Source organism: Actinia tenebrosa, unplaced genomic scaffold, assembly GCF_029948245.1.
Source record: "Actinia tenebrosa isolate PJP-AT-01 unplaced genomic scaffold, QUT_ActTen_1.0 PGA_scaffold2__45_contigs__length_23673736, whole genome shotgun sequence".
Lineage (NCBI taxonomy): Eukaryota > Metazoa > Cnidaria > Anthozoa > Actiniaria > Actiniidae > Actinia > Actinia tenebrosa.
The window spans coordinates 23,422,450-23,440,045 of NW_028292579.1; the positions used below are offsets into that span (position 1 = coordinate 23,422,450).

The 17,596-nt window shown below is 34.0% G+C and overlaps 2 protein-coding genes across 6 annotated transcripts in view; one reads left to right on the forward strand and one right to left on the reverse strand.

Annotated features, from left to right (window-relative positions):
* LOC116300430 (uncharacterized) overlaps positions 1–8,017 on the reverse strand; it is a 39,556-nt gene extending 31,539 nt beyond the window's left edge. The window contains exons 1-3 of one of the 3 annotated variants that reach the window (XM_089033848.1): positions 7,833–8,017; positions 521–646; positions 171–192 (exon numbers count right to left, since the gene is read on the reverse strand). In XM_089033848.1, the coding sequence (XP_088889974.1) occupies positions 171–192; positions 521–586 (88 nt within the window). In that variant the 5' untranslated portion in view covers positions 587–646; positions 7,833–8,017. Of the gene's footprint in view, positions 1–170; positions 193–520; positions 704–727; positions 835–7,832 lie in introns of those variants that run through there. The other 2 variants (XM_089033849.1, XM_089033850.1) reach the window with 2 other exon arrangements.
* LOC116300429 (uncharacterized) overlaps positions 1–17,596 on the forward strand; it is a 44,252-nt gene that overhangs the window by 6,290 nt on the left and 20,366 nt on the right. Inside the window, exons 2-7 of one of the 3 annotated variants that reach the window (XM_031709306.2) lie at positions 9,238–9,443; positions 11,824–11,851; positions 14,932–15,312; positions 15,935–16,111; positions 16,616–16,702; positions 17,270–17,364. In XM_031709306.2, the coding sequence (XP_031565166.1) occupies positions 9,432–9,443; positions 11,824–11,851; positions 14,932–15,312; positions 15,935–16,111; positions 16,616–16,702; positions 17,270–17,364 (780 nt within the window). In that variant the 5' untranslated portion in view covers positions 9,238–9,431. Of the gene's footprint in view, positions 1–9,237; positions 9,444–11,500; positions 11,749–11,823; positions 11,852–14,931; positions 15,313–15,934; positions 16,112–16,615; positions 16,703–17,269; positions 17,365–17,596 lie in introns of those variants that run through there. The other 2 variants (XR_004197602.2, XM_031709305.2) reach the window with 2 other exon arrangements.

The window sequence follows — 17,596 nt, forward strand, 5'->3', positions numbered from 1 at the left end:
AGTTTCAGCTGAATCCAAGTTTGAGCGATTTTCGTCGTAGTAGCACTTTAAGGTTGTAACTTTGAGTTATTTTTGTTTTAAGTGAATAACTTTGACGGCTTTAATCGTGAACAGTGTCAAAATTAAAACGCAAAATGTGCTATAATTAAAAGGATAAGTTTTAAGCTTACCATTAAATTTTGATTTTTTTCCCTGAAAGAAAAAAAGAAAAGAAAAGAATAAGAAGTGGGGAAAAAGAATCATATTTTGGACTGAAAACAGCACATAATAAATGTAAGGTGATCTTTTAGAAGTTTAATCATTGCTTTCCAAACTACGGTATATTAATTGTTGTCAATGAAAAACTAGACATTTTCAAAACATACATTCCATTTTATTAGAAATTCTTTTTTGAGTGCAATTAAAATAATCAATGCAAACTAAATGTAAAAAATATATAATAAAAATAAAAATAATAGATAAATATATATAAAAAATATGTGGAATTGAAACTTTCGTAAAACGAGCAATATAAACTAACCTTGGTTATCTGTAGGACGACTATCGAGACCAAAAGAGCCAGCCCTTTAATTTTGGTGACCATCATGAGTTCTTGTGATGCAACTTTTCCTCTTGGTTAAGTCTAGAGCTAATCTCCCAGATGCACCTGGAAAGATGAGCAATAAAAAATAATCCATCCTGACTCGTCTCCAGGTTCCTAAAACTGAATATGATAAATAAAATTCACCTGCTGCTTCATGAGCTTGACTTGGTTAATGCTAAAACTATCCGTGTAAATACTGTCAAAAGTGGATTCTTGAATTTTAAATAATAAATTGCCTAACCGAATGAGTTTGAGTAAATATATAATTCTAAAAGAAAATAAGAATGACTTAAGTTATATCAATGGACTGGTTTCTCTGGGTGACAAACTAAGGGATGAACATTTCATACAACGTGCATGGATATCTCTAATATTTTTTATTAAGTTATGATTAATTTATTAGAAATGTACTTCCAGTTCGTGTGTACGTAACGTAGGCACAAAACTACTAATTTTGGCCTGAAAAAAATAATATTTGCTTTTACTTTGTCACCAAGTCGATGCTGCATATCAAACTCAATCCTGATTGGCTAAAACTTTCTCATATCCTACTCGCAAAACAAATATATTCATTTCTACCCATCGAAAGCTATTTTCGCAATCAGACGTTAAACTAGCAGCCGCTTGTCGAAAAGAGGCCCATGGCATGACATCTTGAATTTCATTACCTGCTACACAGCATTTTACCCCACCAAATTGTTATTTACCACAAGTGCATGCGGAATACCTGTTCAAAGAAACTCCTATCTAAAATCCATAGTTTTGAACACGAGAGTCATCGAAGAAGTATAAAAAACTTAAAAAGTATTCGGTTGGAAAATGATGTTTCGACGACTGACATTCAACAATGAAAACTTATTTTTTAAAACTTCGTTTAAATTTAGGAAAAAAGAAGTGTAAAAGCCTATTGTTTTGTTTTCATTAGTCTAAATAATAGAATGGACTTCATTTCACAGACTTAAATTTGTAAAATTCACGATATAACTCTTTACTTGTTGTTTATCTTTCCTGTCAAGAAAAAAGTCTAGTTTAAAAAATCTCCTTTTTTCGTTTGAAAGGAAGTTCACGATATAACTCTTTACTTGTTGTTTATCTGTCCTGTCAAGAAAAAAGTCTAGTTTAAAAATCTCCTTTTTTTCGTTTGAAAGGAAGTTCACGATATAACTCTTTACTTGTTGTTGTTTATCTTTCCTGTCAAGAGAAAAGTCTAGTTTCGAAAATCTCTTTTTTTCCGTTTGAAAGGATGTTTTGAATACTGAAAAGACTTTAATTTGCGTTTGCGAAAATGTTTGGGCTCAAACGCCTATGATGCCTTAAAGGGCTCTACTTTCCCTGATATTATGACAGTCCTAAAATCAACAAATAATACCAATAAGAACTGACGTATTGACTGTGTTATGCTCAGCCTTATTAATCTGCTCTCAGCATGAAATGAAAAAAATTAGGATCCTCTTTCAGACTGATCAAAGCTTACGACAGCTGCTCAAGGTTTTTTAATTAAAATCTTAAATAAATACGAATGACAAAACTGGTGAGGTTGTCTTTGTTAGCTATGATCTAAAACGGCTTACTAATTAACGGGTACATTCGCTGACACCAATAATGTAGTATTAATCTATGAATACCCAAAGGCGCTAAATATCTAGAATATCTAGAAGAAAGTGCCTATGTATATATATATACACTGCGGTTTGCATAAACTTTGCCCCTTTTGTGCATATATATATACAAGTACATCAAAAGTATATCAAAAATAATGGGGTATGATCCCTAATTTTTTTTTTCGAGTTATGTAATCATTAGTGTTTTCTGAAAAAAATATTAGGGAGGATATCCCATAATTTTTTATATACTTTTTATATACTTGTATATATATCAAATGGGCCAAAGTTTATGCAAACCGCAGTGTATATATATATATATATATATACACACACTTGATTGCAGATAGGTTTTATTATACATTTATACATATATCTAATATGAGATGCAAGACATCAAATGAGATGCAGAATTTAAAACATGCGTATATATATACACACACAAGGTTTAATGCAATGTTTTTGTTAAAATCATACAATCATAGTTTACTGTGAGCACTGATACTAGCTATTTGGCTAAAGTTTGGTTGAACATCTCTGTATTTAAAAAATTGAGAAATAGTTCATATATTGATATTTTGATGTATGAGCTCTGCAAAACTTTTGCAAACTGCATAATGTATACGCACCAGTACACATATACCTATTTATGAAGCTAAAGACTTAGAAAGTTGATCTATATGAGATATCAAAAATCATATGAAGATTCAAATGAGAAATCAAAATCATATTCAAAGAAGAGGGCTTTTTGATCCAAATTGTAGATACAAGATGTTCACAGGAGGAGAAACTGTGAATGGTAAAATATCTCAAGTCTATCAATAGTAATCAAGCGATAGAAACATATAAAATATATCAACCCAGCTGTAGATTTTCAGGTGACTAAACGTTTTTAAAGACTGACAATATGACAATAGTACAAGTACAGAAAAATCCAAAAATTTAAAGTTTGTGTTCATCATTCATTGTAATAACTATTAATAATGATGACGTTGATAGTGTTGTTGATGAATGTTTTACATTGTATGATTAAAGAATACAAACTAACATTGATGTTTACACGACTTTATAACTAGCATAGTAAACAGGAAGTATTTTATCATCATTTTGACCCCTTTGTAAGGTATCACTTCATATCAAATATAAGGTTAATAATGACCAGAAATTTAGTACAATAGTTAAGTTCGGGTTTTATTCTATTGAAAATATTTGAGATTTGAACAGACCTTTCAAGCTTAGGCTCAATTGCTTTTCCATTTCAGACCACATGATTTTCGCTTGAGAATAAGATTCTTTGTTTTAGTTGCATCCCTATTAATGTTTCTTTTTATGTGCAACCGTTAAAACAAAAAGAATGATGGTCTAGGGAATGAGAAGTGGTTTGCAATGGAAAAACATTAGATGTCTAATCCTTTTATTATCTTCAATATTATTATTTTGGTTACACAACACTAAATAAATATGTTATGAACTGTAGGCAAGTACGCAATATTTTTTTGAGAATCGATGGCTGCTAAGCAACCACTAGATCCCCCCCTCCCCCCTTACTTATGTGAAGTGCATGAGGAAGATATTTTTGATTATTATTTTTATTCATAGATATAAAAACATTAAAAAACGATTTAAGATAGACTAGCCCGTCAGTACTACATTAAAATTAAAATATTAGAAAAATATCGACACTAGTAGATAACTTTCTTTTATTTGAAGGATATTTTCAGGCGAAATATATCCAGTTTCCGTCACCTGTAGAAGTTCATTCAATCATTTAGTTTTGATGTGTCTGATTGCCATAGAGATCTTGGGTCATTTTTTTCAATTACTTTTTTTGTCATTGTTCTTCCCATTTCCTTTTTTTTTTTCCAAGTTTTATTTCTGTTTTCATTTGTTGTGGTTTTTACTGAGGATTTTCTTATGACGCAATTTCTTGTTTCAAGAAGGTACAAATTAGAACAGGCGAATGATTGTAGGAGAACCACACTTGAAAATCAGACACTTTCGTAAGCCATTAGTTACATATAACTCCAGTATTATGTGAAGTAGCTCATGTTTTGTATCATGTACCGGTAAAATGTTTTAGGACTGTTCCGGAAGTAACTGGTCGAAATAGAGAAGTGACTTACTGACACTCATTTATAAAAGCAAGGTTTTTTGTGTGTTGATTTTCTCTCTGTCTGTCTCTCTCACACACATCGACACTTTTTATTTTTTCCCTTTACCCTAAGAGACACAAGGGACGCTAAGACGCTCCCCTTTAGACTCTCGTTCATTCCCTGTTATAAAACTTTGCAAACAGTATTTATTGTTATATTATGCAAGCAATTTTTTTTTCTAAAAACTATTTTACAAAAATATGACCTTAAGCCTATTGTTTTCCCAAAGAGACACGCACGAGACACTAAGACGCTCTCTATAATGCCATTATGACAGTTAGCTCACATCGCGACTTCTAATAAAAGCACTATGCATATTATTACCATAGCATTTGTATTAAAAGCTGAGTAAATTGATTTTTGTTTATGACGATTGTCACTACTTAACGATAAAAAAGAGTAATCGTATTAGGATTAACGCACGATCAACGCACGTACACGTCTCATACTTCCTCATGTTTTGCTTTCATGTTTCCCGTTTCATTTCCTTGCGTTTTTCGGTTCTGTTTCCTTTGCTTTTACTTCCTTTTGCCGTTTCATTGCTTTGTTTGATTTCTATGCATTAATTTATTATTTTACATTCGATTTATCACGGTTTCTTTTTAATAAAATAGTACACGTCTGTTCTGATTGGCTTTAAATTGTAATGTAAGTGTTCATATAAAATATAGGTTGATTTAAATGAATTCTCTTCTCTTCTCTTCTCTTCTCTTCTCTTCTCTTCTCTTCTCTTCTCTTCTCTTCTCTTCTCTTCTCTTCTATATCCAATACACCAGTTTTGCATTTGATGCATACCACTGTTTTGAAGACCACACAGTCATTTGCACAAGCTTAGCCTCGTTTATAAGTCAGCTATTCACAGATACCAGTCTGTAGTCATAGAACACAGCGGTAACACGGAATGAGAAAATTATATTCGACTATTGCTTACTTTTTTACATTTCACTTTTGTGTTCCCTTACAGAATATCTAGCCCGCTAAAATATTTTTTCTTCTTTTCTCACTTCCATTTTTTACCTCCACATCATAATACATTATATCTGACTATTCTTGGTTCATAATCCCTATCACGACCTCGATTATTCAGTGTTAGTGGGAGACAAGGAAACAGCCTGGATAATCGACACCGAATAATTAAAAACCGGACATGTTACGATAATTTTCATAGATGCACTTTTTCTATGCTCACTGATCAAGTTATTACAGGCCAGGACGTATGGTTATTTTTAATGCAGATGAATTAGCCTGAGTCGTTCACTCGGTTTTTGACCTTTTTTTTTCATTTTTTAATTGTATTTTTGTATTTTTCTTCTTCTTTACTTGTTTGTTCTTGTCTAACTTTTCCTCTATCCGTTTCTTTGTTTCTTTGTTTCTTTGATTCTTTTCTTACTGCGACTTGAATCTCATTCTCAAGAAAATATGAAAATACGTGGTTTGAAATTGGAAGCAAATTCGAAATAGCCCAAAAGGTTTAGGGTGCACTTAGTTAGCAAGAAATACAAATGCCTCTTGCTGTATCTTTCAATAGGATCAGCTTTGATGTATGTAAGTCATTCATACAGAATGTTTAAACATTAAAAGTAACTATAGCACCTAAAGAATCCCATGTGCTTTGACTAGTTATTAAGTTGAAGGAACTTGTGGATCTTTTTCTCACCGGTCGCAGCTTGCGCAACTACGCGTCCTAGATAAATCTAATTTATCCAGTATATCTCATCAACTTACCTTTATTTAACTGAATTTCTTTCACATATAATTCGACATATTCGTATGATATTTATTATATTTTTTCCATTAACTTCTTGATTGTCACCATTACATCATCCATCATCAACTTCTTGATAGTCATCATTACATCATAAATCATCAACTTCTTGATTGTCACCATTACATCATCCTTCATCTACTTCTTGGTTGTCACCATTACATCATCCATCATCAACTTCATGAAAGTCATCATTACATTATCCATCATCGACCTCTTGATTGTCACCATTACATCATCCTTCATCTACTTCTTGGTTGTCACCATTAAATCATCCATTCTTGGCTGTCACCATTACATCATCCATCATCGACTTCTAGATTATCACCATTACATCATCCATCATCAACTTCTTGAAAGTCATCATTACATTATCCATCATCGACTTCTTGATTGTCACCATTAAATCATCCATCATCAACTTCTTGGTTGTCACCATTACATAATCCATCATCATCAACGTCTTGATTGTAACCATTACATCATCCATGCATCATCAACTTCGTGGTTGTCACCATTACATCATCCATCATCGACTACTAGATTGTCACCATAACATCATCCTTCATCAACTTCTTGGTTGTCACCATTACAATATCCATCATCAACTTTTTGATGGTCACCATTAAATCATCCTTCATCTACTTCTTGGTTGTCACCATTACATCATCCATCATCAACTTCATGAAAGTCATCATTACATCCATCATCGACTTCTTGATTGTCGCCATTAAATCATCCATCATTAACTTCTTGGTTGTCATCATTACATCATCCATCATCATCAACGTCTTGATTGTAACCATTACATCATCCATCATCAACTTCTTCGTTGTCACCATTACATCATCCTTCATCAACTTCTTGGTTGTTACCATTACAATATCCATCATCAACTTTTTGATTGTCACCATTAAATCATCCTTCACCTACTTCTTGGTTGTCACCATTACATTATCCATCATCGACTTCTAGATTGTCACCATTACATCATCCTTCATCAACTTCTTGGTTGTTACCATTAAATCATCCATGCATCATCAACTACTTGATTGTAACCATTAAATCATCCTTCATCAACTTCTTGGTTGTCACCATTACATCATCCATCATCAACTTCTTGAAAGTCACCATTAAATTATCCATGCATCATCAACTACTTGATTGTCACCATTAAATTATCCTTCATCACCTTCGTGGTTGTCACCATTACATCATCCATCATCAACTTATTGATTGTCACCATTAAATCATCCTTCATCAAATTCTTGATTGTTGCCATTACGCCATCTTTTACTAACTTCATAAATACGTTTTTCAGGGGAAAAAAGCGAAAGTAAGGAGTGCTGTTATAGAATATATAATTCTAGTTGTTTGTCTGTACTGTACCTTCCGTTGTGTCAGTCTAGACGCTTTTATCAAGCAAATGCATCAAAATGTTTGAATTTCTATACGGTACCTTTTAAATCGAATAGAAAGGAAAAAAACTCACACAAATACGCTCTACTGACTTCCAAGTTAACGGCCTATTCCCTTACTTTCAATGTCTTTTAATTTCTCTCGTACCTTCTTTAATCAAATTGGAAGGGAAAATTTCGCACAGATAATTTCAACAAATGTCCCCACTACAAAACTACTGAAAAATTTTTTGTACCTTCTCAAGTTAAGTCTCAAATGGTAAAATGCTGAACTAACAATTCAATCCTGATATTAATTTGTTTACACTCTACCTTGACGTTTGTCAGCCTCTTGGCTTTGCCTTTTCAGTTATCGCCTCAAACCTTTTCTATTGCAGCAAATGTAAAGATGTGAGATAATGTCCTCAATTCATTACATTTTTTTGTCTTTCTCAATTCAATTCCAGATTCATTTTTCATGCAGTAATATTCACTTAGATAACTTCATAAAAGCATCCTGCCATCTAGAGTGAAAATAAATTTCTAAGTATAGTCAGCAACAGCTTTGATATCTTTATGACGTCACGACTCTACCATTAGCGAGGTTTAATGAAATTTGGCTTAACTGAAATTTGGTTTAGTTTGATTCTTAAAAGGTAACCAAACATGGCTTGTTGACTCTAAACCTGACATAAAACCATTTTTATAGCAGGAGGGTTATGGTAAAAATTAATGTTTCGACTGTTTATTACTGCTAGGCTATTCATCAACTTCTAAACTTTTTTTTTTAAGTCGTAGTATTAGCATTTGTGTTAGCTTAATGCTGAGGCGCACATTAAAGTGAAACGGTATGTAATCCTATTCCTTTTTTACATAAAGGTAAAAGATAAACATGAAAAGCTGTCGGTTTTAGCAAACAATGTGTTTCTAAGTGGGATTTATTACATTTTCGTTTGTCTTTCAAATTTTTTTTTTTTTTCGTAATTTTTACTTGTTTTTATCTCCCTTTCCTTTCCTTTCCTTTCCTTTCCTTTCCTTTCCTTTCCTTTCCTTTCCTTTCCTTTCCTTTCCTTTCCTTTCCTTTTCTTTCCTTTTCTTTTCTTTCCTTTTATATTCTCTCCTTTTTTGATCCTTTCCATTTTTCTTTTGCTTTACTTTACTTTCTTTCTCAATCCTTTTCCTCCCATCCCATCCTTTTCGAATTCGTTTCTTTGTATCCTTTCAATTTTTGTCTATTTTTAGATACATATTTGTAATTATCAAATACCTATCATAGATTAATCTCGCTTTCTGATTGGTTGAGAGAGCACATAGCACGCTGGCGCACTTCCTGTTTTGGCATCGTGTTCAAAAAAATGGCTATTCTAATTTGTATTTTATAAAAAAGTAAAAACATTTTTTACTGTGCTGTGTGCAGTGGGTTTATGAAAGGGTGGGTTAACTGTTAAATGTTTGAAACATGATCGTAAATTTCAGTTAGCACACGCAGACAGGTGGGCTTATTTTAGAAGGAGGGAGGGCACTTATAACCCGGGGGGGTTGATAACCGTTGTTCTACCGTGTTCATTCGAAACGAAAAAAGCCTCAGATAATTATAAGATCAAGACAGTTAATGTGATAAAATATCTCTTAAAATATTAATTCTTGGTTACTTATGTATTACTGTACCACGATACTTTATGCTTTACCATGACAATAGTGGTGATGGTATGTAAACATATTTTTTTCATTTTTTCAGTATACCAAGTTATCAAAGCCAATGAGAAAGCAAAGCAATACATACAGAAACAGCCGAAAATACCAGTGGTTGCCAAGTAACACATGATGAAGAAACACTGGGTCAAAATGTTATGTAAATGTTGGGTCAAATGTGGCAAGGGCGGATTCATTGGAATTGAGTGACTAGTCACTCCCCTTTGGAGTTAGAAATAAATGACGATAAAGGTAAGACCTAAAAAGGACAAAATGTAATGCCTTCCTATAGGTAACAGTCATCGCCATTTAATTGTTGGGTCAATTGCTGGGAAATGTTGGCTAAAGTTGGGTCAAATGTTAAGTCAAATGTTAAGTCAAGAGTTTTGGCTAAATTTTGGGTCAAAATGCTGTGTCAAATGTTCGGTCAAATCGTTGGGTGAAATAATGGATAAATGTTGTCAAAATGTACCGCCCTTTCTATATGTATAAAAACAAAGGCGCTTTACAATGAGTTGCGAATGTCAGATTGCTTTTTTAGTGCAATTTACAATCATGAGAGATAGTTATTATGAGGTGTACACACTGATGATGGTCACTGCCGGGGTTTCTTTACGTCCTCAGTTTTTCTTTTACGTCCCTGCGATATTGGTTAGTTATGATGAAATGTGGAGAGACGGGACCGCCATTTAAAATGATCATCCGAGCCATTTAAATGTCTAACCATTTGTAGATGTGGTAACAAAGGCAGCACTTTCTCCTCAGTTATTTTAAGGCCCTGAGTGGTGGTCCGGCCGGGACTCGAACAACCGACCTCCCGCACGAAAGTCAGATGCTCGAACCAACTGAGCCATCCGGGTGGCGGATAAGAGAGATGATCCATGACGTGATAATTTTATAAAATAACAAGCACACAAATTATGAAAATAATCTTGTATTTGTATTTTTCCTATATGAATGTTCAAATTCATAGAGTGCGGAAAAAGAAATGACTCATGACTCAAGCATTTCAGATACTTCCATCTAAAATATCCTTTCGACCAATCAAAACGAGCTTTGAAATACAATGTTTTTTTTATATTAAGTAATTTCTTAAAATATGAAAGAGGTCACGTGGTACATTTTCTAAGGACGGATATCAGACGGTAAAACCCTACCGAATTTATTTTTGTCCAGTAAGGGGAAAAAACAACAATAACAGAAACATAATGCATTGAAAACAAATAATTTCTGCTTCTACAAACGAATGAGAGTGAAATAAAATGATTGGTTGAGGAAGCTACGCCAGCAAACACAAAAATATGAACAGTCTTTTAACAGTTAGTGGAACCCGTTCACTAACTAGTGCGGTCGTTGTATTGGTTGAAAAGGTTATGAAACAAACCTGCCCCTGCTGACTCGCTGAGATATCGGTAGATAATGTCCTTGAAGTATTTTTATTTTCTTTAACTCTTTTTTCGGATTATTACACATCCTCTGTTATTGCCAGCCGATATCCCAGCCGCTGGATTATCGTTTTCTTTAACAAATTATTTTTCCAATAGCCTTATTGCAATAATATATTTCACAAAATTTTATCAAAACTGACAATCAAAATCACTAATAACCATGCAAATCTAGAAGCACATAGTCTACATACTTATCATAAATCAACTAATAACCAATATATATTAGTCTGTTCCTATATTCTTGATTAAATACCATCGTCAATACAACCATATATCAATTAAGCAATCACCCAACCACCTAACCTTAGCTTTGACGTCGATTGCCTCCATTAGAAAAATAATGGTATTGAAGAAAATTCTATAGCTATCAAGAAATTCTCCTTTGCGAGTCTCAAATTAAGGACTAATAATAGACAGGTCTATGACTTAGGTAAATAACAATTAAGCCGTTCCCTTTATCGAACTGTCAACGTGAACCAACTTCATAATCTCCTGGGAAAAAAGAAAAAAAAGAAAAAAAAGACATTTAATTGCAGGAAAAAAGGAGGACAACGTTTTGATATTTCATATTTGCATTCCCATTACTTTTTAGATGTTTCGCGACCACATGTCGTTTCATAAAAGCGCGCGATTTTATCACATCAACGTTGGATAAATGAGTCATTTATGCACCTTTTTCAGCCTTTTTTCATAAAGGTTTTACTTGATGAGATTGGCGTTTATCTATTTTCAAAATTTCAGGGGATGTTAGATGAATTTGAATTGTTGAAATTTTGAATCAATAACTAGCCGGTCATACATGTGACATGACATTGCTCCGATATTTTCGTTTCAAAATGAGGCTTACAGAATAATAAGATTATTGTCTAGTTTGCATTACTAGGCCTACCATACCGAGATCTAATTTAAGTGGCCTTTCAACTCGTAGACCCCCAGATCTCTTTTCTATTGCCTCTTCAAAAGACAGGTGGTTGTCGCCTAAGTCAGATATGCTACAAGCACCGTCTATGATATTGAAATCCAACATGGAACCATAAGACAACTGTGTTGTAATCTGCACCACAAAAGTTATGTATGAAGTCTTTTGCATGGTTGTTTTTCTTTCTGCTGTAAGTAAACCATTCATTTGTTGGTATTTTTTTGAACTCTAGTGTCTCAGTCTTTTCTCTTGTCTATTTTTGTAGGTTAACCAAGTGCAAAGCGGCAATAAAGGTAAGATTAACATTCTGTAGTGTCCTTCCTTTCAATATATATATATAACAAAAACAAAAACAACGTTTCATTGTACCTAGAATTCCATATATCATCCTGTTTGTCACTAGGAATAGGGACCAAACATTTTAACTTGGAAATCAGAATTCATACATTAGGAATATCTCGTATATGAATGCAATATTATCCAAGCGATATTTATATCCGTTGACATTGTATGGAATTTTATTGACGGTTTTTTAATCTTTGGCATATTTGATCTTCGATTTAGGAAACTTGAAAGAAATAAAAAATGAGCTCTAGATTCGTTGATCAATTTTACTCGGCTCTTTATGAAGTTAGATTTAAAGTCAAGTCATAACACCGAACCTTTATAAGTTTTTTGTGTGGAGTTTTAATTGTTTTTCATAGAAATTGAAGTGTGCTTTACTTTAAAACTCTTTTTCCAAAGATCAAGTCTAAATTCCAAGTCATAATTCCGAATGCTTTATGAGAATTTTTTGTGTGTGAATTTTGTATTGCTTTTCAAAGAAATTGAAGTGCTTTACTTTAAAACTCTTGTTCCAAAGATCAAGTCTAAATTTCTTTGTTTATTCTTGTACCATCTCTTGGTTTTCCCAGTAAAGGAATATTCCTATTTTTAGTTTTTTTTGTCGGTATTTTACAAGGTTAAAATAATTATTGCTGTACCGATCGCTTCTTTAATATGCAAGTAATTCATTTCTCTCGTCTTATGATCTTTTTTTCTAGAATTTACCAGCCTTTGACCTATAAAAAACATTATCTCAAAAATACACAATTTATTGGCTTATTCCTTTTATTGCGATTTTTTATTATATCCTTCAGACCAAACGACGGCGATAAACTATTCGTGTGCTACTTTTAATTTCTCAAAAAGAATGACCTTTTTATTTAATACGGCTAGTAAAGATTGAAACCCTTTAACAAAAGGATTAATAATTACGAGAAATTAAAATGGAAACTGGAAACATCTGTGGTTTGCAAGTGTCTCATCTTCTTTTTTTAATCTTTTGAACCCCCTGCACTATATTTTTATGTCCATTTTCTTTCACAGTTATCAAAAATAGAGCTACTATTTTGAGTTCTTCACACATGTATTTCCTTCGTTTTTCCTTCGTTTTTCCTTCCTTCCTTCCTCGATCCCTTTCCTTAGTTGTTTCGTTCGTTCATTATTTTGTTCATTTTCCTTCCTTCCTTCCTGTCGTTTGTTCGTTCTTTCTTGCGTCCTCCTCCTATATTTTATATTTTATTTTAAAATGTCGTTCAATATTTTGCTTTTATTATTATCCATCGGGATATTTTAACAGTTTTGTTTTCTAAATTAAATTTCTAAGTCTTTTTCGTGATATCGCATGAACAATTAGCTATCACGTAAATCAGTATAATACATAAATAAGCATTAATAGATCCTAGCAATCTATTATATTTTTCACGGTTTATATAAAACGATTTTTGAATGACTTTTCAAAGTTCAGATGGGGTTTCAAGAGTTACTATGATTAAACCTTTTTTTAGCTTAAAGTGATCGTCCTTGGCGGTTTGTAAAGCTTTGTATTAATTGCTAATGTCTCAACAGAAACACCTTTATGACAGCTTGCTATGATAATAGCATGTGCTGACAAGACAAAGTGTCGGACACTTTTCATTTACCTAGGCCTACTGCTGAGCAAGATATTGGCGGTTTTTCTATCAAAAGTAAAAATTTTAATTTGTTATGTGTAACCATAGTATCTTCACTTGTCTTCACTTGTTGTAATACCGCCATCATTGCCTGATATTGTTATTCAGCATACTTCTCAGCTTTCTAACGAAAATCGAAGGAACCTTCGACATTCTCGTTCCCAGACCCTACTCATTACCCAAATCGTAAGCTCTGCGAAACCCTAAGGCCCCGTCCACAGGTATCCGGAAATTTTTGTGTCCGCAAATTATTTTTTGCGGATACGAAAATGTTTGCGTCCACACAGCAGCGTATTCGAATCGTTTTCACCGTCCACACGTATCCGTTTTCGTAGCATTTGCGGATATGGACACAAAAATTTGCGGACACGTGTGGACGCAACACCCGTATTCGCAAAAAAAAATTTGCGGATACGTGTGGACGGGGCCTATTTTGCAGATACAAAAATTTGCGGATACGTGTGGACGGGGCCTATTTTGCGGATACAAAAATTTGCGGATACGTGTGGAGGGGGCCTATTTTGCGGATACAAAAATTTGCGGATACATGTGGAGGGGGCCTATTTTGCGGATACAAAAATTTGCGGATACATGTGGAGGGGGCCTAATTTGCGGATACAAAAATTTCCGGATACGTGTGGATGGGGCCTTAGAGCCTAATGTCAGTCTTAAATACAATTATCGACGACCCACAAAATGTTGTCGACTGCCGCCCCTGTCTTGAGTTGGGCATGCTGTCTTTAACTTGTGGGAGACTTTTTTAACTCACTGCGCATGGCAGTGACGTACAAATCTCACTGCGTACGACATTGATGTACAAACGTCTATCAAATAAAAGTCCATATTCGCGACATGTATGGTCGCTCTAATTCAACCAAAGGTTTATGTATTGTACCTAGGTTTTTGAAGTAGCTCAATAGACTATGAGATCGTGTTTTCGAATCGAAAACCACGAGGCGTATTTTAAACCCGATAAAACAATCCTGCTCGTTTATTAAACAGTACATAAATTCGAGCCGTATGCTGAGGCGAAAGTTTCCATACCGTAAACAACACGGCCACTCCGATCGTAAATATTACTTAACAAAAGTCTAGGTTATTTCTTTTGTTTTAAAATATGGCTAAAGAGTGAATCGTCCGTTAATTAAAATTGCATTTGATGTTTTTGACAAATCCCATGAAAAAAAAGATATATTTTTATTAATTGGATATTTTACTGCGATAACAAATATTGAGAACTAATTAAAGCAAATACCTCGTCTTTTTTGTTCATGTTTGAGTGAATCCTTATTTAATTGACAACTAAATGTTTTTAAACGCTACGTAGCTAGTATTTGTTTCACGTTCATATAGCATGCACTCTATTTATTGTTTTACAGATTTGTTGCTCGGCTCTGGTGATATTCTAAGAATCAACACAACAGTTCCTGAAGCGAAACTGATCAAGGTCCAACAAGGTGTCCTTTCGAAGCAAATCACTCCCTTGGATGTTACACTCAAGGACGGAATGGCAACACAGTGGCCGTATAAATATGCAGAGCTTGTGTTTAGTGGGAACGTAGTCTTTGAGCAAGGGTCCGTTGTGAATGTGTCTGGTAAATATGGATTGTCTATCCAGTCTCTTACTGGGGACATCACTATTAGAAGTAACATCAGTATGACATGTGCTGTTAATGCTTCTGCGATGGACATGTGCCTTGGTGGATATTCTCGTAGGATCATAGAATGCGTGGCCCAATTCGTAGCGGTTATAGTGGCAGGTAAATATAGAAAGATAAAAGCAAAGATTTGAAAAAAGATGCGCATTGCGAAATAACATAAAAGGAACTGCATGTGCTCAAAATAATACTCATTTTGCTTATTTTTCTTACCTATCTTACGTCTTCCGATATAGTTTAAGGAACAGGCATCACTCCTACTACGAATACTTCTTACTATGGTGACTCTGCTTTCTCCGTTGCTGCCCCAATATTATGGAACTCTTTATCAGAAGAAGTGAAAAACTCTGAAACTTTAGAAACCTTTAAAAAATCCGTAAAAACATATCTTTTTGCAAATACATACTGTTGACATTTAGTTCTACATTAATTTTTATATTGTTAATATATCTTAAATCTTACATCATTTTTAGTTTTATCTACATAACATTTATATATGTATATATATTTTTTATATCATATGCATAAATTAGTTTATTGTAAAGCGCCTCGAGTTTTATTAGGATGCGCTATATAAGAACTTATATATTATTATTATTGTTGTTTAACGTTAAGTAACTAAGTGCCATTAAATAGAGTATCTGCTGTCCACGCAAAAGGCGCTGTAGAGCTGAACTTTTGCGCAGTAGACTTACATGCACTGTTTATCATTTTACTTTTATAGGAGCAGGTCCCGGTTATGTATCAGATGAGAGTTGTGATGTAAACGCACATTATCTGTCATCACAAGGTGCGGTAGGACATGGAGGCAAGGGGGCAGGTGCACAAAAAGCGGGCTCTGACTTTTATGGCTGGTTCTATGAAAGGGAAAATATAAAGACAATGATTGGAGGAAGTTCAGGTATGCACATATAGTATTAAATATTTGTACCAAATAGGGTATATATGTACACATAGTAAATGAACTAAGAGAAGGAATCTGGTATTCATGCTTGCCCCAATTATAGGCACCGTTTTATGTTATTTTAAGAATCACGTCTGTCATCGTTTTTTTTTTTTTTTTTTTTTTTTTTGCGCGCGCGCTCTACGCTGTTTTCTCACGTCGTCTTGAAAAACACGAGAAAACACCCTTACTCATCAGTGCAGTCACCCAACGCCACCACTATTCTCATTATTATCATCATTACCAACACTATCATCATTAACATCATCACTGCCATAATCTTTATATTCACTAACATCGTCAACATATTAACCTCATCATCATAAGCTTACAACTATCACTTTTATTTTCATTATCACAATCAACTTCCAACTCACACTCAACGCCAATACCGTCAACATTGATACTAGTACTATAACCACTAGCAAATAAAAAATGCTGATTCCTTTGTTCTTTTTCCAGGGTGGCACTTTAAAGACAGCTATAAGATGCCCAGGTCTGGGGGTGGAGCTGTAGAAATTCAAGCTGATAATGGAACCATAAGCTTGTGTAAGTAGTCTTTTGTGTTGAAACCGCAGACGCTACAACAACAACAACGACAACAACAACGAAATGGATAAAAGTTTTAGTTATTTCCAATTCATTTTTAAGGCACTAAGTACTTTACATTAATGCTTTGACAGATAAACTATCATCCAATCCCCCCTTGCTTGAGACATAATCCATTATAACATTGTGTTTCAAAATTCATGTTTGTGTATGTTATATAGACCCCTTGCAGCACGTCGGAATGCAGCTCAATCTGGAAGACATATCAATAGGTTTCCAATAGTCCCCTTCACAGTTCCCTGCGCCATCTTGAAAGGTAGCCGTGCCTTTGCATTGAAGCGAGACGAACGGTGAGCTTGCAATGATAGAGGCATGTGAATAATTGTCCAAGGTGTTAAAAAAGGCCTTTATCATTGCAAACTCACCGTTCATCTCGCTTCATTGCAAAGGCACGGCTATCTTTCTGAATTCTGAATTCTTTTGTTTTGTTCTACAAATTGAGCTACTTTGACATCACATGCAAGGGACCTATTGAGTGATATTGAATTTTTTTCGCTTTTGATATAGCTTCCAAAATATCGGCCAACGCGCAGCATGTTTCCTCAACAAGTGAAACACACAGTGGAAGCTCAGGAGGAACAATTCGTCTCAAGGCACGAAAGGTATATTGGAAGTTATTGTTTTTCAAACAAAGAGAAAGATTGCTATACAACTATAATATAATAGGCTGTCAGAGTCAAACTCTGGTGAAAGTCTTGGGCTTATATACATTTGTCATTTGTGAAGGATTTTGGTGAGCTCATTACTCGGAGGTGATTACAAGATATCAAATTTAATTATGATTGTGCATAAATATTTAAAGTCTGTTATTGGTTAATATAGATCATGAGACAT